The sequence below is a fragment of the Notolabrus celidotus genome, chromosome 17 (genome assembly GCF_009762535.1).
Source record: "Notolabrus celidotus isolate fNotCel1 chromosome 17, fNotCel1.pri, whole genome shotgun sequence".
Classification (NCBI taxonomy): Eukaryota; Metazoa; Chordata; class Actinopteri; order Labriformes; family Labridae; genus Notolabrus; species Notolabrus celidotus.
This window is the reverse complement of record NC_048288.1, coordinates 23227730-23254224: the sequence shown is the minus strand read 5'-3', so window position 1 is coordinate 23254224 and position 26495 is coordinate 23227730. Positions and strand designations below refer to the sequence as shown.

The 26495-nt window shown below is 41.3% G+C and overlaps 1 protein-coding gene across 4 annotated transcripts in view; it reads right to left on the bottom strand.

The window, feature by feature from the left end:
* The window catches only part of LOC117829264 (SWI/SNF-related matrix-associated actin-dependent regulator of chromatin subfamily D member 3), a 34550-nt gene extending 12001 nt beyond the window's left edge, over positions 1-22549 (bottom strand). Inside the window, exons 1-6 of one of the 4 annotated variants that reach the window (XM_034706884.1) lie at positions 22198-22549; positions 12438-12655; positions 7594-7683; positions 4322-4364; positions 920-1042; positions 491-613 (exon numbers count right to left, since the gene is read on the bottom strand). In XM_034706884.1, coding sequence (XP_034562775.1) covers positions 491-613; positions 920-1042; positions 4322-4364; positions 7594-7683; positions 12438-12655; positions 22198-22275 — 675 coding nt within the window. In that variant the 5' untranslated portion in view covers positions 22276-22549. Of the gene's footprint in view, positions 1-490; positions 617-919; positions 1043-4321; positions 4365-7593; positions 7684-12437; positions 12656-22197 lie in introns of all 4 variants that reach the window. The other 3 variants (XM_034706883.1, XM_034706885.1, XM_034706886.1) reach the window with 3 other exon arrangements.
* Between the last annotated feature and the right edge of the window lie 3946 nt (positions 22550-26495).

Below are 26495 nucleotides of genomic sequence, written 5' to 3'. Positions count from 1 at the left end.
CCACTTCCTGTGAGCTCAACCAGAAATATTTGTGGTTTGTGAAAACTTAAATGCTTCCTACCACTGTGAAATGACGGCCTTGCCCCCAGACTGCTGAGAACATCAGAGCTTTTTACAGGGAGGCTTCTTGAGCACAACTAATGTAAGATTGTTCTCTATTTCATTCAGCATTCATGCTCTCTCTCCATTCATTCACTTTATTCCTAGCCAGCCTATCCTTCTCTGTCCCGAGTTGTTTGAGTAAATCATTACTGAGTGTAACTGCTGCCAAAAAATGACCCCGAGCTGCACACTTTTGTGCTAAATGGGAAGATTATGATCTCGGTTACTTTTTTAGACGCTAAGTGAATTTATCTCCCAGAGATGACAAAATACTACAGCCTGCAGCAGAGCAGCAACACAGAAGGCTCAGTTTTATTCCCCTCCTTGTCCAAAGTGAATATGTAACTCTGTGTGAATGTGCTGAATATTTTACATGAATAAAACTTACGTCATCCAGCAGCTTTCCCTCCACTCGCAGTTCCCATGATGCAATGCTGCCATCTGAGTCATCAGCGTCGGGTCTGGCAGGGTTGAAGGTGTTGGATATGTAAAGCCTCAGTTTACGCTTTTGCTGCTGACGCAAGGGGACATAAAATACCCCAGATAAACGCACCGTCATAGAGTGTGACACTGAATGTGATGCTGAGGAATCAAATGAGTCTTTGGTCTTAAAAAGGTCTTTTTGGTGTGTTTGAAGATGAGAAAATGCTAAACAGTACGAAAAACTAAGCCAGGAAAATACCTGATTTATCGTCAGAGGGGTAACATTTTTCTCAAAGCAACATATTAGTCCTTCAACAAATTGATAATGAGCTTTGATGACCGATACTGTGAGGAAAGCAAAGACTAGTCATTGTTACTGATTTCTTGTCCTCACCTTCATCGGTCTCTTCAGTGCTTCCTGGATGTCCACACGTTTGCGCATGATGGTCTGGTCCAGTTTGCGCTCAAACGCCAGCAGATCCATATAGGCCTGAGACTCAGGGACTAGCTCACGGATCTGCTCAGAGAAGAGACATTCAAATCTTTACCTCCCTGACACTGACATATTTCACACACAAAAGAGTAGGATGTGAGATCTCCTTCACATGGACCATCTGAATATCACAGAGGCTTAAGCAGATTAGCTGAACATCCTGCTTTGGTGCTGCAGGGGTCCAACGGTTGTTTCAAGGACGGATAGTGTAGCTCTGAAAGGAAAGTCCTCTTACAAGGGGGTGGTATAAAATATAGAGGCAAGGTGTGGAAAAACATGAAGCATGTTTCAGGGATTCAATCAGAGGGCTTCACACGAGACAGGAAATGCACCATCAAGAACAGGGAGGGTTTAAGTTTGAGCAAATATTGATAATATATATATATTATACTAATATTTAACATTGGTTAGCCCCTTTGTTGTTGGATTAGTTGAGATTAGTTGAGAAACTACATATTACTCTCATACCTGTTGATTAGCAGAACTAGTAAAAGCTAGCCTGGCTCTACTAAACACATACATCAAAAAGTTCTAACTTGCCTCGATGAAACTCACAATACCAACTACAATGCAAAAATTCACAATGTTAAGACAACATTGTTAACATTAACTCATTTTTTAAGTTCATATGCAACTTAAAATATTGAAATTACATAGTAGCTAAAGGGTCATTATCTGCAAAAACTCAAATCTTCGCAAGTGTATTTGTCCAATTTCTAGTCATATGATCTCATTACTGTGTGCCGTCAGCCTAGCGGTTTGAGCATGCCCCCCATGTAAAGAGGCATAGACCTCATTTACAGCGCTTGCTGGTTGGACTCCCAGCCTCAACCCTTAGCTGCATGTCTTCCCCTGCTCTCTGCTCCCCACATGTCTCTCTTCAGCTGTCCTATCAAATAAAGGCAAACATGCCCCAAAATATAACTTTAAAAGAAATACAAATCAGCTCATTAATCTTAAAATTAGTCACAGTCTCTCTCAACTCAACTCATTTTTATGCATATAGCAGCTTTCATACATTCAAGCATGCAGCCGTTAGTGCTTCACAGAAAAACAGAGACAGAAAACAACAGCAATACGTAAAATACGTATTTGAAATACTTAAAAACAAAATAAAATCATTACAGTAAAATCAATAAAATAAACTAATTATGACAAAATAGATAAAATAAAAACAGATAAATATTTAAAAAATAAAAAAAATAATAATGATAAAATCAATAAAATAAAATTGGATTAATACAGAAAAAAAAAAATTGAATGTGGTCATAATGGTAATAATGCAGTCCAGGGTTAAAGGGAAATTTAAAAGTTAAAAGCCAGATTCAAAATATGAGGCTTAAGTTTACTTTTATTAACACCCAGAGACCTCACCGTTTCAATTCACCTGCAAGTCTAGAATTAAATCTCATCTCATGATATAAAAGCTAAAAAAGGGGACTTAATGAAGTAAAAATATCTCCCAAAGCAGCCAGCTATTATGTTTTTGATAAGTTTCTTAAAACAAATACTTCATCTTATTTCAAGAAACATCTCAAAAAATGTACTTGCTGCATCTACAAATACTTTCACTCATTGCAGTTAATTCAGTCCTGGTGTTATCTTGAAGTAAGATTTATTTCAGGACTTGTGAGATGAATGACTTTCACCATTAAGTGTAATGAGATGTTTTGCCAAGGAATTAGACAAATACACTTAACCCATTCACAACCTTCTAGTCTTAATGCCATGTGATACAGATCGTATACTTCACTTCTTCAAGATAGTGATTTACTACCCTTTTGAAAACATCAAACAGCTCCTTTAATTTCTCCTTTGCAAACCATTAAGTTAAATAAGTGTCTACAAACTGAACATTTTGAATATACAATATAACTCATATCAACATGTCCAAGGTTTTCACTGACAAGAAACTCAAATGGGGGACTTGGTATTCTATGGCAGCACCTTCAAAATGGAAATTTCTTGACTTCTCGCGGATAATTTTACACCTTTTTTTCCAAGAATTCAGCTGCAGATGTTTCTTTTTGAAGAGAGCATGGGATTTCCATTAGAATAACAAATAAAGTTCAGAGGGTTTGAACAAACTGTGGCTGCACAGCGTCAGCCTGTGTTGACATGCTGACCATCAGGTCATCAAACTTAAACAGCGTGTTATACTTAAGTAACCTTAGTAGAGGTTTCAATAGCTGGGGACAAAGACCTCAATGCTTTGTCACCAAAAACAACACATGACGTCTGCAGGTTGATGACAGATTGTGAAGCAGAGTTCACTGGAACAGATCACATTTACTCAACGTGAAATTTCTTCTTCTACAAAGCTTTTTAGAAGTAGAAAAAGTAGAGGCTGAAAGAAGTGAGAAAGTCCTTCTGCAGCTGCCCAGTCCACCATTAATTCAGCATTTTACACCAACCTGGCAACGCTGGGGAATAAAAATGAGATGCAAAGTGTGCAGCCAACCAGCCAGGACTCCAACATTACCATACCGATGAAAGTCCTCAGAGCATCAAGGGCTGCTGCTGCTGCTTACTTACCAAACTGTGCACACACACTCCTCTCCTCCAGCTCACTCCTTCTCCTCCCTCCCTCCTTCTTCTCCTCTTTCATGTTTCTGTCTAAATGGCTGCCGTCATTGTTCCCTCTCATTCCTGCTCTATCTCCATCTCGATGCCTTTCACCGGGCTGAGGTGCTGAGCAGACGGGCAGACGAGTGTGGCAGACATTCCCTGTTCCTGACTCATTATTGTGGAGTGGCGCCCCAGCCGTGCCTACTGCTATCTCAGTGTCTGGGTTATGATAGGGGGATAAGACCTGAGCCAAGACCCTCACAGTATCCAGACCTCCACAGTCTCAGTCTAAAAGCCTTCTGTGTTCTAACCAGGAAATGTTGAGGGGATGTTGTGGCACAGGGCCGAGAAATTTGAGACCACGGGATGAAATTTACAACCTCAGGCATCGCGGACTCACCTGTGGCAACACTGCGATTTCTGCCGCCTCTTTCGTTCTACTCATGTTCCCGTTTCTGCCATATCCCGCTGACTATTCCAATTTAAATCAATGAGCCACCATCCAAATAACAGAGTGAAACCCCGCAGAAAACCCCTTAAAACCTCCTGATCACTGCCCTCATCCTCTCTCTTCTCATTTCGAAATAACACATAATCATCTGGCCCTCTGCGCCTTCCAAGAACCCCTGACATCAAAAAGGATTTTTCTGTACTGCGCACAAAAGATAACAACACACACATACACAGGAGGAAAAAGAATAACAGAGCAACAAAGGTAAAAATATGCAGCCTCACCCTTTGCGGAAGAATCTTGTCTGCCATTTTCCTTCTCTTAGCACTAGAGAGAGGGAGAGAAAGACAGAGAGAAAGAGGAAAAAGAGAGCATGTTACTATGGTGACTGATAGCGTAGCACCCAGGCCATCTGCTAAAATGCTGGGCCATATCCAGCACCCCAGCATCCCAGCTGTGTGTGTGCGTCTGTGTGAGTGTGTGCGTATGTGTGTGTGCTGATGTGTTTGTGTGTAATGCAGCGGTCCACCTGGAGAGTGAGAGCCTCTATCAGCCAAAGAAGTGTCACATCACACATCTCTTGCTTGACATGGCTTGACAAACACACACTCACACACACTGCAGATTCACTGGGGTCGGTGCAGCAGGAGTGGGACGGTGACAGGATGTGTGTTCAAGAGCTTTTAGGAATGCAGAGTCTTCAAGGAGAACGTATGTGTGTGCGTGGATATTTTCATTCATGAATTCTTGGCATTTCCTGCTGTGTGAGAACAACTTCTGTTTACCAAAACAGAGTTTTATACTTACCAAGGACGGACTACAAGAACAATGAAGAAACTTTGAGAAGTTGAGGCCTTTGTCAGAACTTTCTTAGGTTACTGGATGAATCCTACTGAAAAAGTAAACCTCCCTTTTCTATGTAAGTCTCTTAAAACATCTCTCAAGATGAGAAGACAAAATGCTGATGTAAGCTAATGTTGTAGCTACTGCTGTGTTCTGTGTTTTTAAAAGTAAACTTTTTAATCTAGCTTTTAAATTGGAGTAATTTATTTTTAGCCCAATTACTTTTATTATTATTTATTATTATTTGAATCATTATTATTTGAATCATTGCTTTAACATTTATTTATCTGATCTAATTATTTATTTATCTATTTATTTATTCTATTCATCTGATCTTGTTAACGCTACCTTATTTTTAACTTATTTTCCACTATTACTTATTCTATTAATTTTACTGTATTGATTTTATTTTATTTTTAAGTATTTTATTTATAATCATGCCTTTTATAATTTTACCATTGCTGTTGTTTTCTGTCTATCTGTTATTCTGTGACAGATAGACACAGTGAGTTGAGAGTTCCAGGTTGGTACTTTGATAAATTAAAAATATTTAACAATAATCATTACTTCAATGTGTCCTGATCAATGAGACACTGGGAAAACTATTGATATTGAGAAATGTAGGTGTCTCTGAGACATTTTTTCGCCTAAAACTTCATATTTGTTAAAACAGTTAGACAGCAGATAATGCTAGCATAAAACTGTGTCCTAGCTAACAGCGTCTACTATAAAAATATTAACAGACACATATTTTTAAGACCAAAGCTTTCTTATTTTTTAATTATAAGAAGCTAAGAAGCATTTTAACACCATACAGGGGGGCACTGGGGAATTCAATGGTGTTAGCTAGCAACATGTTAGCTAGGAGACACTACCTTAGCTAAGCAATAGATTCCTATTTTACCTAGGGTTGCAAAATTCCGGGAATTTTCAAAGTTGGAAACTTTCCATGGGAATAAACGGGAATAAACCAGGAATTTACTAAACACTAGTTACATACTAACTATTACCTCGAACTGAATGCTAGCGAAGACCGAATGCTAATGTTAACTACTGTCTTGTAACTTGTTTTCAAAGTTTTGTAACTTTATAGTTGACCAGATTTCCTTTCAGATTTTCACTTAACAGCGTCTGTTTAGTTGTTGATCAATCAAAAAGCAATGTTATGATAGTGATTAATAGGACACACTAAAACTGTATGATATACAATTTAAAAAACAGCAGCATAACAACATTGTAGCATTTTAGCTTCCCAAACTGAATGTGACTTCAGAAGAAATATGTGATACAAATTACCAAGAAACACCATAATAATTTCACTGCACTGCAACAACAGACATTATGAGATAACCTATTTAAAGATGTATAATGTTTTTTCTTATCTAAAACATAAGTTACATCCTCCTGGCGGGTACTGAAATGTATTTAGAAGAACACTCGAGTATTTACTCTTCAATGTAGCAAAACTAAAACACAGTCTACCTCCAAGAAACTTTCTTGTAAAGGTTTCCCTGCTTTTATCATGACCTTTATCCCAGAGTAAGAAAATAAAACTGATGCCACCCTGACATCTGTCTGGTAAATATTAAGTAATATCAAGCAGGTGGCTAGTTAAGCTTGGCATGAATAGTAACAGAAGTAAATAACTGACCTTGCTCTGTCAACCTGTGCTAAAACTAACAAAGAACTCACACGAGATTCCCATTGTTTAGTTTCTACAAAATTAGATTCAGAAAAAGAGATTGTTGTGAATTCACAGGGTGTTAGTGCTCCAAACCAAGATGCACAAAACTTTTTTTTACACTTCAATTTGTACAGATTCAAAATATAAAGAATATAACCCAATGAAGAAATCCAGCTCAGAGGCAACAGTGGGTATATGTTAAATCATTCTTCTTGGTGACAGATACTTTTAATAGTGGCCTTATTTCAATGCCTGTTCTTAACATTTGGCTTGCCTGATTTTGAATAATGGGGAACAGATGAAGACAACATCTTTGGTATATGAATTGTTTTATAGTGCAACATTAAAATGAAGGTGCAAGTTAGATTAAATAAACTATAATAATATATAACTACCTAAAAAATTAAGGTGAATGTTGACTAATATAATATCAAGGACCAGAGAGAAGAAGAGTCAGACATCCCTTTATGATCAATCAAGATCATCCACCTCTCTTTCTGTCGTCTCATGGTATACTCTTTATGGTCATACCGCCGAGCCTTGTTCAAGGTAAAAGCTGTCTTCATATTTCTTTGTATATATTTTTGTTTGTACTGGGGCTATTCTTTTTCAGTGTAGAGAAATTTCCTGTCACAGCACACTGCACGGTCTGTGAAGCAGTGTGTTACATCAGCATGCCAAATACTAAAACAAGCCTGCTGCAAGGAGAATTCAAAAAGATCCGGGGGTGCATTGCAAAGGAGAAAAACAAACCTGCATCACACAATTCGCCATTTCAAAGGGGTTTAAAAGAGTTTGAGATTATATATACTACTTTATTTTATTGTTTATGCTTAAAAAAATATTCCCATCATGCCATGCTCCAGTCCAAAGCATGCACAACTACAATTAAGGGGTCGAATTCTTGGCCAGGATGTATAGTTGGCCAAAAACATCTCATTCAGGGAGTGCTGGGCTCAGGTGAAAAGGCTAAAAAGGCCAGAGTCATCAAACGTAAGAAAATGGACATGCAGCAGAATAAACTCCTACTTGGATCCGAGCGTGGGATCTGATTGGGGCTCTCTCATGTCCATCTGCCTCGCCGGCATCTCATTGGCTCCTGGGAATCCGACAGGCTTCCTAAGAGTTGGTAAGGATTCGAAGGTTGTCCGATTAGAGTTGTGGCGAGACACACACTCAAGAGGCAGCAAGAACGAAGTTAGAGGGGAAACACCTGGTGGTTCTGGTTGTTTTTATGTGTTGGATGTGTGTTAAGTTCAGGGTCTGTTAGTCTGTGCAAAATCCAAAACTCAGACAAGGGCAGGCACTGTGATGGGAGTGTGTCTGTGTCCATGCACGCACAAAGTGCAGCAGAGGAGACCCGGAGGGCGTCCTGCTCGTCTGAGGGACACGCTCATTCAACAAAGTATCTCTGTGAACCAAAACAAGCATGCTTCACACACACAGACAGACAATACACTGACAATGAACACAATGTCAACTCAGGGAAGGGAGTAAACAAGCAGTATGAAAGTTTAGCATTTTTGTTGCACTGGGTTGAAAAAAATGGAAGTTGCATTGATGAGGTGAGGTGCAGCGGGTTCCCAGGTGCAGAAAGAAACAACATGTAAGCTACTCCAACCACTTGCAACCTGTTGCAAACATGTGTTGATGTAGAAAGCATTAAACAACTCCAGACATTTGACTCTCACACTCCCTTAATGCAGACAGGGCAGTTGAGCTACATCCACAGTTAAAGGGATAGTTCAAGTTTTTTTAAGTGGAGTTGTATAAGGTGCTTGTCCAGAGTAAAGGCTGATTTATACTTCTGCGTCTCCCCTACGCAGCAGGGGCTGACGCAGACATGAGCACCACATACTTGTGCGTCGATGTGTCCGTGTCACGCAGAAATTCTCCGTTGAAACACTTGAGGGCAGCGCGGTCTCTCTGATAGCCGGCCGCCTGCTTCCGGGCCCGCCACGATCTCTGTTTACTTTTCCACAGCGATTCAGAGCGTGTTATGTTAATCTACAGCTGATACATGTTGCTGTTTATCACACAGACATGATTACATGAAGAATAGAGAGGAGGAGATGAAATACACGGCTGATCTGAGGCCGATGAGCGGGGATCCTGGAAGTGCTGTAAACGTAGGACATACAATGTCGCTGAGCGGACCAATCACAGCGCTTGTGGTCCACGTCATTTCTACGGGTAGTTACATTTTGGAGGAGGTGCACGTCAGGTACTTGTGTAGGCCTCTGCGTAGGTACGGGAGCTACACGGACCTCCGGTGTGGGGTACGCCGTCAATTTGATGCTTAAGTATAAATCAGCCTTAAGTGTATTAGAAATAGTGGATGTTGGTCAGCTCGGCCCCTTTGATGAGGATATCAGCGGCTGCAGACAGCATCAGCTCCATCACGTAATTTAACTATTTCTAACAAACTCCAACCAAAGCACAATTTTTAGTATAAGTGTACGTTTTCAGCTCTTTAATTGCCGAGCAGAAAGTCCATTCATTTTTGTACTATTATGGGACTTGACACATAAAGGGTATATAAATAAATATAAAGTATATACCACAAACTTTCAACGTGTACAAGTTTTAGGTGTTAACTCAATTTAAAAAAGATTATGAAAATGAACTCTAGCAGCGTGACCACTCGTGGAACTCAAGATGCAAAGCATGATCTTTGCTGTCAAAGTCCTCATTGAACACCATCTGTCTTCATGTTTTGTGCAGCACATTGATGTCACACTTTCTGCTGTAAACAACACGTATTTCGGAGGAAACATATGACACGTGTATAAATGTCATTTATAAGACACAGAGTTTACTTCTTGTTGACTTCAAGCAAAGTAAACTGGAATTAAATCCTATTTTTAGCAGCGGCTGTGTGTTGTTCAGCGTTCGTTCTGCAGAGTGAGTGTATCTGGGACCATAAGGTCTCAATGACACTGCAAACACAGGTGGCCGAACCTCAGCTGGCAGCCGCGTGGGGTCTGATCTGGATGGAGTAGAGTGCCTAGGCGGAGCATCAACTTGTTTGCCAGAGGACACAAACTCCTCTCAAAGAGAGATAGACAGAGAGACACCTGCACAACCGGGTCACCCTGCACCATCGATCAGACCAGCCGCAGTCTGCCGGGCCGCTCGGGGGTTGAGGCTCGGACATGGGACAACATTTCCCCTGACCTGTTCGACAAGCCTGCTTAATTGTAAGTGGATCAATCGTCCTGCAGATACTGAGAGAATGAGACAGAGAGAGACAGAGGTCTACTGAGTGTGCATATTGATCCTCTTTCTAATGACCATACCTGCCACACACTCGGCTCCTAATAGACATCAATCCACTATGCGTGAGGGAGTGTGTCTGTGATACTGGTGCTCAGATCTTTTGTGCAGCGTAGTCAAATAGCAGACAATAGAAAGCAGGAACCAAAGCCTGATCAGACTACAGACAGCAGGAGATAATTAGCCACACAGCAAATGTTCATGGTGCAAACTGGACCATGAAGACTTGAAGAGCAAACAGGGGAGAAACATTCAGTCATGAGAGCGAGAAATGAGGAGTGAAGACAAAAACACAAAAATGTGGAGCAGTGGAGTAAAGTCTGAAAAAAGTTGAAATGAAAGCAGAGCAGAGACACACAAAGGTTGTGGTTTCACTTCTCATCACATTTCATTTTTAGGCCTGATTATTATGAAATTGATATCCCAGTATGAAGATAGCTATGGGTTTAATTATGTCTTGTGGACGAGGGTGTGGCAATCGCTCATAATTTTTGGGAGGTTTTCTTAGTAGCTATGAGAGTTAAATATTAAACAGCATACACATCAAACAAAGGAGATCATGGTCTCACTGTAGTGCCTGAAAACTGCTCGTTCTGTTTGATGCATAGTTTGAAACCTCAAGTTTAAATTATATAAATTTGGAATTTCGGTAAATCCTGAAACTAAAAATGTTGGAGGAGCCATATTTGATCAATTTCTTTACTAGTCAAACCACTGGCTTTGAGTTTTGAATGGAAAAGTTGGGGGCTCACAAACCACTTTGTTTGTAATCTCTATCACCAGTTAGAGGGATTGCTGTAAAATCCCTTGGCTTAATGATCAATATAATGTCGCTGATATGTTGAAAATTTGCCAATTAATAGCTAATGGCATTCCCTTCATCCTCAGAGATACCTTGTGATTAATTCTACTCAGCAAATACTCTCAAAAAGCTAAATCAAGATAGTGAACACGTTGACTTTGTACCAAGAACACATTCACATTCTGTGTAAAGTAAAGCCGTAGAAAGCTGCTAGCCAGCATGACTGTCGACATGTGTTACTTTTTAAATCACTTATATGATTGATGGTGAACAAAGGGATGATGTGCAGTAATCAGAGGGTTATGCAAATAAGAATCCTGACAGGGTGAGCAAGAACCTGGCGACTGTCATTGTTTCCTTACTCTCAGTTTTTGTCCCCAATGTTTACCAATGTAGAAATCTAGTTTTTACCACAGTGTCAACAGGCAGAGGTGAAATTTGCAAGAGTCTTTTCTGAGGACTGATTGGATCTGTCGAGTGATCAGGTTGTCCCTAGCGTTGCTTTTGCTTTTGAGAAATCACCATTATCATTCTAGGGTTTTGACCGAGCGGCAACCTCCAGTCTCAAAATATGAAGCCCATGCGGAAGTGTTATAAACTGCGATTCATCGAGAATCCGCCTGAGGCTGGCTGCAGAAACACCAGAAACCACATAGACACCAATTCAAAACAGACGATCTTTGCAGCATTAATAAACATGTTTACAGCCTGGTTCAAAAAATGGCTTGGCTCTACGTAGCTAATTTCTCTAATGGCACACACTGTACGGGGGGTGAATTTTTTTCTAACACGACGGTGGTTCAGAAGATATTAAGATTACAAGTTTTTGCCCAAATAATGACATGACTCAATTGACTCCCGGACAGGAACACATAGCTAGTGGCTTGGAGGCTCAAACTCCGCCTCTTTACGTCACACTCTGCCTGGTTGAGTTCCACATTTCCAATATGGCTGCCGTCGTCGATTGGCTTCAAAACAGCGTTCAGTAACAGATAGGTCACGTCCATTATTTATACAGTCTATGGTTTTGGCCAATCAGAATCAAGTATCTAAAACAGCTAGATAAAAAGTTACAAGAAATAGTGGATTGATTTGAATGTTATTACTGCTTTCAAATAATCTACCATCAACACAGTCCTTATAAGCTGTGCTCTACCTGTTACTGTAGAGTCATTTGTGTTATTATACCTGTGCAGGTACAGTTCAGATGTTTGTGGAACAATTTAGGTAGCTCACATTTTTCTACCTTGTTACAGAAATGTATATCTATTTTATCCTTTTTTAAAAGTCTTTTGATCCTTTCAGAAAATATTGAAAATCTCTCAAAATTTCTGTCTGTTCGTATTTTAATGCAGGCAGCCAGGAAAGAATGCAAATACTAATATGACTTTAAGCTTAAAATTAGCAACACTTTGATTTAATCTGATCTTGTTTTTATGAAAAAAGGGGAAAAGCACTTGATAAGCTGGCAGGGACATTCATGTTACTTCCAGCTTTGTGTGCTCGGTACAGCTGTTGCCAAAGAAAATATTCTGGTTTGATGCCCAGCTTTTACTACAATGTCTGCCCATGATTCATGACCGTTTCCATGTTTGGTTTTAAAGATTGAAGCCAATTTTAGCTTAATGTGATTTCTTTTTTTCATCCAGACTAGCTAAATTAAAAGTGTTGCCACAGCCTTTGTAGTCTGCATGATCTCAACTTGTGCACACAAAAACAGACACATCAGAAGTTGCAGCACGCATGCCATGCAGTGTTGAGGCAGGAGTTGGAGGCGGGCTGGATTCAGACTCACTTTCTGGCCCGGTTCTGGACAGACTGCTGTTGCTGCTGCTGCTGTTGCTGCTGCTGCTGCTGCTGGACCTGCTGTGGGGCTGGTCTCTTGCGGCTGGGCTCCATCACCGGGGTGGGCAGGCCAGGTCGCACCGCAGGGCTGCCTCCATATGGGGGGCCGGGGGGGCCCATGGGAGCTCCCTGGTGGGGCATCCTCGCTCCAGACGGCATACCAGGGCGCTGGAGAGGAAAAGCAGTAGAGAATAGATGGGTCACAAGTATGAAGAGAAAAATCTCTGCTGTGTCTTCTGCTGAATTATAATCACAAATTAGTGCTTCTAAAAATATAACAAAGGAAACATCAGATCAGTTGGAACTTTTATGTATTCCCTTTTGATGATTTTGAGGTGGTTTTAAAAAAAAGTTTTTGTAAACACACTTTTTTTTTTACAGAATCCTGAAGAAGCAGAGAAACAAAGACCTCGTGTTTTTTCTTTTAAGAATATACGTCTTGTGTCTGTTCTGCTTACAAACATAGAGATTTCTCAAGCAACAGAAACTAGAATGAAACTGGAGTCTCCAACCCTCTGTGACCTTTGACAGTCTTTCAGAAATCAAACAGACATGAAAACACATTAAGCAATTGTGTGACGTATATTTACACAGCTTCTTTGTTTTGACTCTTGCATTATCTCATATAGCATCTGTTTTTGTTGACATTAGGAACCAACTCGCAATTTAGAGCACAAACTTTGAGCCCTGAACATGAGCAACCTGAGAATGAGCTGATTTTTTTGCTTCAAATTTTCTCTCCTGTTCTATTTTCCACACCTTTTGACAAAAATCCGGTTTGACAGCTGAAAAACAGACAGAATGAAGATTTTTTGCAGCATGCAGACTTTGTCACACCCACACACTTCTCCTAAACAATGCAAACAGTGTCAGAGTCCACAGTCCCACACTCCCCATCTTGACGCCTGGGAACAACTGGGGAAGTCTCACCTGTGCTTGTCACTCCCATGGTAACAGCTGCCTCACGCCTCGCTTTATTGACTGAAACCAAACTGAGGTTTGTGTTACTGAAGCAAACCCTTTGACTTAACTAGAGAAGTGATTCCCCTCTGTTTGTAGAGATCCCTACTAGGAGATAAAACACATTGTCTTAGAATAATCTCTAAATATGGAGGTTTCGCTTTAAAATGTATCAGTGGTGGAGAAAATACTCAAATCCTTTAATCAAGTATACTACAATTTAAAAATACAATGTGAAAAAATAAAAATACATGCAGGAGGCTCTTGACAGACGTCAGCACAACATTTGTTTTCAACTTGACATGCTGTGGACTACAACTCCCCCAAACCCCAGAGACACACAGGACCGAGGCAAACTGTGTTGCAACTACTGTGATCCCACATTCACACTTTACCCTACTGCACTATTTCATAATCTTAAGGTCCTGTCTGTAAAAGTGAAACAGAGTTACATTTTTCAAGAACAGTTCATTACAGTATTTATGTTTTATACAAGTATATAACATCAAGTGTTAACTTAACTAGGAGTTAAAGTCATTCCAGAGAATCCCTCCTCTTTGTCTTCCTGTGAAACTACACTTAAAGAGTATATCATTAGTTAGGCCCAAACAGCAACCTCCCGTCTCAAAATATGAAGCCCATGCGGAAGTGCTAAAAACTGCAGTTCATCTAGAATCCGCTTGAGTCTGGCTCCGGAAGTATCGGAAACCACATACACACCAATTCAAAAAAGCAGATCTTTACAGCAGAAATAAACATGTTTACAGCCTGGTATAAAAGACGAGTATAGTCTGGATAGCTCATTTCTCGATCGGCACACACTGTAGGGGGGGTGATTTTTTTTTTAACGCGGCAATTTTGAAGATATTGAGATTATGAGTCTTCCAATGAGAGGCACAGCTGATTTGATTGACAGGCAGGAAAACTGTAGCTGTTGGCTAGGAGGCTCAGAGCCCACCTCTTTACATCACAATCGCTCGACAGCAGCAATATGGCTGCCGCCGCCGATTGGCCTCAAAACAGCGCTTCAGAAACAGATGGGTGACGTCACGGATACTACGTCCATATCTAATACAGTCTATGGTACCAGTGTGCATTTTTCTGTATACTCCCCCCTTATAAACAAGACTGTTAAATTCATTAAGTTATAGCCAGTTACCCACTTCTAGTCACAACAGTCCAACAAACACCTGCTTTAACTATTTACATCCGTTACTGGAGACAGTCAACACCCCATACAGCTTATATAGCTAGCTGTGGAGCATTCTTTGCATCACTTTCTGACAGAAAAAAAACAACCTAAATGTGCATTTTGTTAATTGAGTTTGACAATTAAGACATTCTATACAAACGTGATTGATAAAACTGATTTCATAGCTCTAGTTGGTATTGAGCTTACATTTAATCAGATTAAAACCAAACTGACTTGGAAATACCCCCCAGAGGCAAAGGGAGGGGGGCTTTCTTTTGCTCTTGGGCCACCGAGCAGGTGAATCCAGCCCTGGCTTTTTTTTGTTTCATCAATTACAATGCGTTTTAAATATATTTTGATAGATAGATAGATAGATAGATAGATAGATAGATAGATAGATAGATAGATAGATAGATAGATAGGAACTTTATTAATCCTTTGGGAAGGTTCCCTCAGGAAATTCAGAGGGTTTGCATAAAAACTTATACCCTTGAGATAAATATGGCCTTCAGATAAATGTAGCAAGGTAACAGGACAAAGTCCTATGTAGAGTTTCAGTACCTTAAAACTGTCATTTCATACAGTTCATAAAATGCACTTTTAGGCCCAAAGTGAACCAAAAAAGATTGACAATTTCACAGTAAATATCAAACTAATGATGCCTTTACTTCTCTCTTCCTCTTTATTATTCACCACAACATCTATATCTTGTTGTTTTAACAGGGCCCTGACTTGACAATCCCAAATATTTTAAGTGTCACCTTGCAAAAAAAAAATTAATGTCTTCCTTCAAATCTGCACAGAAAGTGCCTGCTACATTTTGTAACACATGAATAAATGTTGAGGAGAGAAGGACAACTGAAGGATACAAATCAGGGAGTTTCATAACCGCACATTTGCTCACGTTTTTCGTTCATTTCACAATGTTTATCATGGCTGAATGTACGCACATCAGATTTGATCTTTAAACTGACAAACCAACAGGAACAAAACACAAAGAACAAACAAAGAAGAATGTGACAAACAGCAAGAGGCAAAAAAAGAAAGTAGATATGAAATATAAAAGTGTGTATACAGAATGACGGCATGTGTCAGGATAAGACTGACGTGTTTTGTGCCCTTTGAAATGGTGACCAAGCACAGATCCTGCGATAAGACGCCCGAGCAGCCGCTGCTGTCACTCCGGCTGGGAGTTTGTCCGAAGAGGGGGGAGGGGATGTCGGGGGTAAGGGCAACTGAGAAGGCTCACCAAACGGGGGAGGATAAAACAACATATGGTGGGGGGCCTACTACTCAAATGTTATCACCTTGTGAAGCTTTAAGAGACCCCTTCTTTTCCTGTCTACCTCTCTACATAAGCTGGACAATAAAACCCTAACAGCCAGACAGACTTCTGTTACTACCGTCTGTGTGGAGAATCTGAGCTTGTCAGATAACAAATACAGAAAAAAAAACAGAGCTGGATAATGTTTTAGATGAGTTTCCCCTAAATCCATACACACACACACACAGACACACAATGAGTGATACTCTATAATCTGACCTGCTGAACTGACTCCAACACTCTGCCCGCAGCTCTGCCAGCCAGCCAGCAATCGAATCTGCCATGTGGATGGATATCTGAGAAGTGTGTTGGCATCTCTGGAGGGATTTGAAGAGGCCAAACTTAACCCACACTGTGCTAAACATATGAGTCTGTGGGTTGTAACATGGAGGGTCCGTTTAAAAGGCTTCGATTAGAGCACTGAATCTATTAAATACTAAGGATGAGGTACTCTGCATGGAGCAGGAGTCATTTTTGAGAGCTTTTAACCTCTATTACGTTATCGATGATTAAGTTAAGTGAAGTAAAAAACTGGTTAATACACTCAAAATTGTTAAAATTAAAATAATTTTGCTCTGATGACAGAAACTGATTATCAAGTTACATTGTTTTTGACGCTTTTGTTAAAGCTCCTGCAAGGAACTTTTGGTTTTGTGACTTTGGCGCCCCCTGTGGACAAAGCTCCGCCTAACATCTAACTTGTCTTGAATTGTAGATTTGTGAGTAGTATTTTATTTTTTTATTTTTTAAGTTATATTTTTGGGGCTTTTTGCCTTTATTCCATAAGAAAGCTGAAGAGAGACAGGAAATAAGGGGAGTAGAGAGTGGGGGAAGACATGCAGGAAATGGTCGACCGGCCGGGAGTCGAACCAGCGACCTCTGAGACGAGAACTGTATTCTCTATACGTGGGACACTTAGACCGCTAGGCCATCAGCGCCCCTTACGTCTTATTTTAAGAAATCTTACAAAGCAAATTTTCACTTGTTCTATTGGCAGATTTATTTAGCTTATTTCAGGGTAAAAGTACTTTGAAATAAGTTTTTTTTCTTGTTTTTGGAGGGGCCTTTTTTCCATAGCATCAGCCATTGGCTGATTACAATTCAGAATGTATTTTTATTTATCACGAAAAAAAAACTGATTGCATTGTTAACAGGAAATCATGGAGTGTAGGGTGTATGTGGGGCGTTTAGACTGCTAGGCCACCAGCGCCCCCTAAGTAGTATATTCAACAAAAATATGTCCTTCTGCTGTCTTCTGAAGGTCAAATGTGTCACAGATTATTAGATTTAACATAACATAATTGAATTTTCATGAATCTTGTACGTATTTTTGCGTGGACACCAGAAACAACGGGAGGGATGATGAATTTGTCGAGCCTCAGTTATTTTGCCTTATCGTCAATACATGTTTAACATAAACCGCTTTAATATGTTATGGTTTTGTGGCCAGTAATGCAAAAAAATCAGAGGGACTTTGAAAAATTGATGCTTATAATTCAACAAATGAGATTTCATGTCTGGTTATTCAATCGACAGACTGTATTTAGACTTCCTGTATATAAACACGTAAGGTGACTCTTTCAGTGACAGTGGTTTATCTGAAGGTTTTGGTTTTATGTGTTGAGATTCAGAGATACTCTGCTCTAATGTAATAAAGATAAATCTCATTTCTGAGTCTCACATTTGAAATTATGATTTAATGAGCTTCAACAGCAGCTTCTCTGGCTGAAAGCAGAGTCCCTGTAACTCTGGCTGCAGAGAACAAATGTTGGACAGCATTGAGAGCGACTATTTCTTTGGTGAAAAAAGTGAATTCAAAGGGAACTGAACATGGCAAGGTCTGCTGATAACCTGGAGTAACCGGGACATTGTGTTTCTGAACGACAAGTGGCTGCAGAATTTAATGCTTTGGGCACGGCAGACAAAATTTATTTCACCTTTTTATATGTTCGATGTGGAGGCAGGGAGGGTGCAGATATCTGAAAAAATGTGTATACTAAACCTAAACTATCTGCAGGGATAGAAACAGGGTGGACAGAGATTTTGGAGCAAAGGGGAAGTTTACATTCAGAGGTTGCATCGCTTGCTCTCACACAAACACACTTCTGACCAAGTTAAAGTGTCGTATCATGTTTTTTGGCTTATCAGAGTTTCCCACGAAGGGCGCTGGAAGGCTGGAAGGCACTGACCTCCACACACACACATACACACACATTTAAGAGCGAGGGGAGTAGGGAGGTGAGGCAGATAATGAGGGAGAAAGACGAAGAAGAGACCAGGCTTTTAGCCCACCCAGAACCAGATCTCGGCCAAACTCTCCCCCACAAACACACACTCATTCAGGAACACTGTGACCTTCGCTAACCACAACAATGTTTGCATACAGCGTGTTTATAAATGCATCTCTTCATGTATGTTTCAGTGTTTAAAAGATGCTCTGCTTCAGAGGAAAAGAAAACGTCATCCTTTGCCACAAGGCAACAAACTGCGCTGAAACGTCCCCGTGTCCCATAAATATTTCTCCCTTCTGCTGCACACACAACCAGGAACCTGCCGCAAGTATTAAAACAAGACTTTTCCATCTTAAAATGTGGGGGAGAGACAGAGGAGGATGGAGGGAGAAGAGGAGGGAGGACGGCATGAGAGAAACTAAGCAGAGGGAAATATTTGGCTTGAAGCAGCCAGAGCCTCATCAAGGTTAATTGGTCTGTTGAGAGGACACACTCATCTGGCTCATCAATCACCAGCTCCATTGTTTCCTAAAGTCTGTCTGTGTGTGCAGCCGGATTCAGCACCAAAGCCCCTGTAATGACCGCTCCTGTCACACACACAATACCTCATCGCGTTCCAGTGGATAAATCTACCTGCCGTCAGGACGCCCCGACATCAGCGCTGATTAAAAAGGTCAGAAATCAAGAACTAAGTCCAGCTAGTTTGGAGTTTTCTGTGTGACAGAAAGATACCACAACCATAAACCTCAAAGTCTCTTTGGATCTTCTTGATATACTAGAGGATGAGGAAGTACTGCCAAATTTCAGGATGTATGCAAAGGTCAAATTCAGTTCAGCAGAAAGGCAAAACCACGTGCAGAAAGGGACATATGTTAGGAGTGGGAATAAAGCCATTTTCATGTTTCTTGGTTGATTGTTGCAACAACAGCCATAAATAGAGAAAGAGACCCCCAACCACACATTAAAACTGGGAGCAACCTATGAGTTTTACAAATACTCTCCCAGAAAACATGAAAATTATGGCTTTTATTTGTTTTGAGACAGGAAACCAGTGCGATTTTTGTGTCATTTTTAGCTTAAAAAATGTATTTCCTAATAATTGAAGATTATCAAATTTCCAGAAACTACTTTCCAACCGTGGGTCAGAAGATGATTCCAGGGGGTCAAAACAAGATTTCTGGAGTGATAATACATTTTACTTTTTGGACATTTCTCTTAACCTTCTGTTTCTCTGATGAAATTTTGAGTATTTTTACTTTATGGCCCTCAAGATAACACGCAATAACACGGTCCATGAACCCAACATCTCGAGTTCATCTTGAGTTCCCATCAGTATCTCACGTTATTTTCATGCCACCATTTTTTTACTGAAGGTATAAAAATCGTAAAATGCATCCATTCTAATGCAGCAATCACTCTTCCATCGAACAAATAAACCTATCAGTACGGCCTTCTTGATGATCGTGAGAAATCTAAAGTGGTGCCAAGTTCCCGGATCCGCTCAAAGGTGAAATTCAGTTCAGCTTAATCAAAGAGTAAAAATCTGAAGGTATTTCCATAATAAGAGGGACATTATATCTAGGATGAAATTATACTTTCCAGCCTCAGGGAAAATTGATCTAAATGGTTGCCAGATGATTTTGGGGTAGAAGATGGTGAAAAAAATTCAGCGGCACAAAAGTAAGATCATTCTTTGAGGTGCTTTTTTGTAAACTGCATGCTTTTATTGTGAAATGTGCAACGTTTAAACTCTTAAGGCAATCACATCACATTGTGAGGACCAAAGGGGTTAGAAAATTGAACCTGAACATCCAAAGCTGGAGAGAAGCGGGGGTGTTTCAATGTATTTTGTTATCATGTTTTTGCCATTGGTTCACTGTAAATATCTAGAGGGCACAAAGATCTGTCAATAAGTTAAAGATATTGAATCAGTAAGGACAAGTCGAATTCATCAACATTCAAAATGTGTTTTCATTGTAAGTAATTTATGTCGGGCACTTTTAAGTCAGAAAGGGTATTTTTAAATATGAAGCTCATTCAGCATGTCAACACCTTTGAATGAATAAACGTCACCTTGAGCGTTTGCAAGATGAAGGGTGTTTTTTTTTTACATATTTTGACGCTGCAATCAAAATATAACTATGAGACTGTATTATAATAAAAAAATGTCAGAAGCAGCCTTGTTATCCATTAGAGGTAGAATCCCAGAATACCCAATATCTTGTACTTGGTGCACAAAACTTAATACCTGATACCGATACCCAATGCCTGATACCTGGTGCGCAATACTTAGTACCTGATACTGATACGACACCTGGTACCCAATACCCAGTACCATATACCTGGTAGAGGATATTTAGTAACTGATGCTCATACGAAAACTGGTACCCACACCCAATACCAGATAGCCAATGCCTGATACCTGGTACATAATACTTAGTACCTGATACTAATACAATACCTGGTAACCTATACTCGATACCTGGAGTGTGATACTTAGTACCTGATTCTGATAGGATACCTGGTACCAAACACCCAGTACCAGATTCTTGGTGTACGATATTTAGTAACTGATACTGATATGATAACTGGTACCCAATGCCCAATATCTGAAACCAACTACTCAATACCAAGACCTGGCTCATGATACTTAGTACCTGATACTGATACGATACCTGGTACCCATACCCAATGCCTGATACCTGGTATGCGATACTTAGTACCTCATACTGATATGACACCTGGTGCCCAAGACTGGATACCTTCTACAAGATACTTAGTACCTGATACTGATGCAATAACTGGTACCCAATGCCCAATATCTGATACCTAATTCTCAATACCTGGTTCATGATACTTAGTACCTGATACTGATACAGTACCTGGAACCAAGTATCCTAAACCTGACACATGGTACCCAAACTGATACCAAATACATATTTCCCATGATAACAATAACATAACCCTACAGTGATCCTGTGAAAAATGATAATTTGTCATTTATAACATTACAATTACATCATGATTCATCACAATATGGGATCAATAGTAAGGTCAGTGGTATATTGCTGTATCAAAATGTTGTTCCACTCCTCTTATTCATGAGTGTGAAACAAACTGAAACTGAACATTCACTCTTTGAAACTTGTGACTGTCAAATTTGAGCACTAGTGACATAAATCCTCAGTTTTTGAATGAGTCAATGTCAAAGCCACGTCGGCTTAAACTCTTCAGAATAAAGAGTCCCAGACCAGGACTTCTCAGCGTCCCTGGTCCTTTCAGCTCATTACCAAAACAAACTGCTGTTGTAAATATAAAACACGAGCCTTGTACTAATAGTTGCCTAACCTCTAACCATGAGCCACACTTGACTTGACATTTCATGCTAGCTGCACATGAATGGAGCAATTGTTCTGCATGATTTCCAGGATTTGGCTGCCTGCCTCGTCTCCGACGTCTACACTACTACTACGTCCGTTTGTCTCGTGACCTTACAGGTTCAGATCCTTCCACGGAGCAAAGACACGCTGCCTGAGAGGCTGCTCAGGCTGCTCACACTGTGTTGTTGTGTTGCTGTCTGTGACTCCCAAAGAGGCTCTCAGCTCCTCTGTTAGCCGACCAGGGAGCTGGCTGCTGCTTTTTTTTGTACCGCTCCTACATTTATCCTTCTTTATGTCTTAGAAATCCTCTGCTCCCCATCCTCCTCCTGCACTGCTCCATCCCTCAACCCATGCTGCTTCACTTCTTCTTCTTTTTCTTCTTCTTCTCCTCTCCCCTAACAGACTCTGATCCGGAGAGGAGGAAGAGGAGGAGGGGGTTGGGGGGGCTGGAAATAACCTTCACATGGCCAGCTTTACCCAGCTATCTCTCACACACAGACCGCTGCTGCTGCTGCTGCTGCTGCTGCTGCCGCCGCTGCGCCGACTCATGCACACACACATTGAACACACACACACACACACACATAGATGCATGCCAGGGAATGACGGACAGCGCCACTCACCACTCCATGGACCAGGAACTCAAACAATTTGCTCTTGGTGGCTTTCCTGGCTCCCCCCGCCGTCTCCTCCGTAGCCATTTGCTCGAGTCCCCTCCGTTCACCCTCTGCTACGTCTCCCCTCTCTCCTTCTTTTGTCTCTCCCTCTCCCTTCAACCCAGCCTCCTGTTCCCCTCCCCTGCTCCACTTTCCTTCTCTTTGTGCTCTCCTTTTCAGCACTGCCTGTCCCTGACTCTCCTTCTCCCTCTCTCTCTCTCTCTTGCTCTCTCTCTCTCTCTCTCTACCCTCCCTCTCTGGCTCTATTTTGAATGTGCAGCAGTGAGCAGCCCCGCCGAGTCTCTCACTGTGTCTAGCTCACTTTTTTAGTTGAGCTGCCTTTCAGGAGCCCGGCACGTCGCTTGGAGGTTGGAGTTGGGGGGTGAGAGGGGGGTGTCAGTGAGGGGGTCTGTCAGGGGGGTTCCAGCCAGCCCACCCTGCCGCTCCCCCGCACAGCTGTTGCATTCCATTGGTAGATAAGGGCACGCGGAGCGCAGAAGTGAGGCTGTCGTTTGGTCTGGTTTTGATCGGGGGCTGTGGAGGTTACAGTCAGTGAGCTGTTCCCTCTGCTGCATGCACCCACCCCCCACCCCCGGTGACCAACACAGAGGCCACGGTCAGAGCAAGCACACACACAGCTCCGAGACCTGCGCTCATTCTCAAAAAAAGGGGCTCTTAAAGGGGCCACACGTTGTTGAAAAACGTCAACTGGAGTCATGACGTTGTGATGATGAGCAGAAAAAGAATGGTGATGGTGATGGTGGTAGTGTTGGTCGGTTAACTGAAAGCCACTCAAGTCCAAGGAATTATGTCAAGTGTTTTAAAGCGAATGTCCCTCCGAATAGGGGAACTAATGCGCTCTAGAGCCACTTCACAAAGCCAGAAGGCCACGTCAAGAGCACCTTCACTTCCTGTGTTTCCGCGCTGGCCTTTGTCAGAGTGCATTCATAGGTTAGGAGTGTTTCCTCAACTCGCCTCATTAGCTTTACCTTTCACCCACTAGCTGGCCTGGAGGCCGGACTCACTCAGGCTGTGGTGACTGTAAAGGCAAACAAGCAGTCTGGACGGCACAGCAAGGTGACTGTGTTACTTGACACGTGTAATTAGGCTCTGCTGGGAGATTTTTTTTTTGGTCAAGTTGCAGACTAACTAAAACAAAAAAAAACAACCTATGGCTTCATGGACACAAAGACGTCCTAAAGACTTTTGAGTAATGCTAGCTGGTCAATAGACGGCGCTAGCCCACAACAGTGCCACACCCCACAAGGAGAAAGTTTGACCTTCACTCATTCAGATTAAAAAATATAGATTTTTGATATATCCCAAGCTGCAACCTCCAGTCTCAAACTATGAAGCCAATGCGGAAGTGTTATCCACTTGAGGCTAGCTGCAGAAACACCGGAAACCATGTAGACACCAATTCAAAAAAGACGATCTTTGCAGCATTAATAAACATGTTTACAGCCTGGTTCAAAAAACGTCTTGGCTCTACGTAGCTAATTTCTCTATCGGCACACACTGTACGGGGGGGGTGAATTTTTTTCTACCGTGACGGTTCAGAAGATATTAAGATTACAAGTTTTCACCCAAATAAGGACATGCCTGACTTGACTCCCGGACTAGAACACATAGCTGTTGGCTCAGAGGCTCAAACCCTGCCACTTTACGTCAGACTATGCCTGGTTGAGTTCCGCATTTCCAATATGGCGGCCGCCGACGATTGGCTTCAAAACAGCACTCAAGAACAGATGGGTGACGTCACGGATACTACGTCCATTATTTATACAGTCTATGATATATACACATGAACTGGTCTTTACATTTGCTTTTTATAAGTCAATTCAATAGACAGGGGCTTTTAGAGGCGCAGGACAAATGTACCCCAAATGCAGTACACACCACTAACCAACAGGGGGCAGCAGAGAAATATATCCCATGAATGGACAGCAGTTAATGCAATGTCTGTATAAAACAAGCGGCAACCTCCGGTCTAAAAATATGAGTCCAAAGCGGAAGTGCTAAAAACTGCAGTTCATCGAGGATCCACTTGAGGCTGGCTCCGGAAGTACCGGAAGTCACATACACATGAATGGGAAAAAGACGATCTTTACAGCCGAAATAAACACGTCTGTAGTCTGGATAGCTCATTTCTCTATCAGCACACACTGTACGGGGGGGGTGACTTTTTTTCTAACCTGGCAATTTGAAGATATTGAGATTACAAGTCTTCTAATGAGAGGCACAGCTGAGTTGATTGACAGGCGGGAACACTGTAGCTGTTGGCTAGGAGGCTCAAAGCCCGCCTCTTTACCTCACAATCACGCGACAGCAGCAATATGGCTGCCGCCGCCGATTGGCCTCAAAACAGCGCTTCAGAAATAGATGGGTGACGTCACGGATACTACAGCCATATTTTATACAGTCTATGGTATAAACCATGGATGTAGTCTCAGTGATGTCACCCCTTTGGTCTTCTGAAACAGAGTTTCTAAGCCCAGTGATGGTGTTCGCCAAATTGCTAATGCTGACTTAACCCTGACTTTAGGTTGACCTAAGAAGAAGCAAAGAGACAAGAGTTATAAAATAATGAATCCCCGAACAGTGTGTACAAACAGAGACTTGGTTTATTCAGACCTAATGTCATTTTTTTTGTACCAGGTTGTAAACATGTTTGTTTCTACTGTAGAAATGACCACTTTAACATTGGTGTCAATGAGGTCCCCTGGGATTTTGGAGCCAGCCTCTAGTGGACACTCAGGGGAACTGCAATATTTTTTGCACGTTCTCATTAGCTCTGTAATTTAAAATGCACAGTGTGTAGAAATGGGAATAATTGGCGTAGTTTAGCAGTCAGACTCTAGATTGTAAAACTCTCATGCTCACCCCTCCTGTTGGTGGAAGGACGGTGGCCTTCAAGGACAAGAAGCTCTTGTGATGCATGATAAGTATAGCACTTCATTAGTCAAGCTTTTACTATCAAAAATGTCTAACAATACAAATTCTTTATACTGATTCTAAGTTAACAAAACCAAAATGATTTTCAGAACATTCAATTCCAGTTCTACCAAGTCTGTTCTGTTACATGATTCTAAATACTACCCACTGCACCTTTAACTTCAGCCCACCACAGCTTCACCTCTTCTCCTGTTTCTAGGTGGAGGGAAAGCTAGCTTGAGACAGCTTGGTTGCAATATGGTGAGTGCCATCATTTGGCCTTATATTACCTGTTCAGAAACTAATTGGTGACATCAATGAGCCTGTCCATGTTTTATACAGCCTATACATCACGATCCATCTGTGAGAAATCCTGCTTATGCTGATAGAAGTAGCATACCCATCTTAACTGTTACTTCACACTTTGACCACTTATCACAATCACAGGAAAAATAGACCTTGAGGCTGAGCAAATGTAAAAAGAGGCTTTTAAATTTCATGAAATACACTGTTATAATACATGTCTTAATGTTGTATGTGAAATGTATATTCCAGATTTTGTTCTGGCCCTCCCCCACCCACAGAAAAATGCACCAGCCACCACTTCTTATGAGACAAACCAGAAGAGTAGTTTTTACGCCATGATGAGGTCATTACTGTGACTAAAACCACGCCACATTGAATATTACGACTCTTTCATGTCCTCCTCTCCTCCAGCCACTCTTTCCCCACCTCCCTCCTGCCACCCGTCAGATCAGAGCAGTGAAATATTCATGAGGTTATTTGAATGACAAAGGAGGCGAAGTGGGGCAGATATAAAAGAGGGCTTGGCTTGTGACACATGATGGCAAATTGTCACTGTTATTGTTTCCCCTTCCTCTGTCATGCGGGTGTGAAAACATATGAAAAGTGTTAGAGACAAGGCGTTGGAGCAGAAAGGAAATGATCCGCAAGAGTTACAAACTTTGATGCACAAAAGCCGTCCTTCATTTATCCGGACACTGAGACAAGCTCGGCTCTTAAAACCAGTGCAAAGGATAAACGTTAGGCAGAGGAGCTTCAGCTCTTATTAAAACTGACAACAAAACTGTTATTGTGTGGACAGCTGGTTTGTGGGATTGTGACCTTGAGGTCAAAGGTCCTGACCTTTTGGAGAATGCATTATCCCTCAGAGACATCTTAACGGACCCACGCTGTTTTCATGCATTCATATTATGTTACATTAGGCGTAAACGCAACAACTACTGAAATTCACATTTCATCCTTTAAAAATAGCAGTGGGGGATCAAACAGTGCCAACTACAGATTCACGGTCAGCGGAATCAACTTAT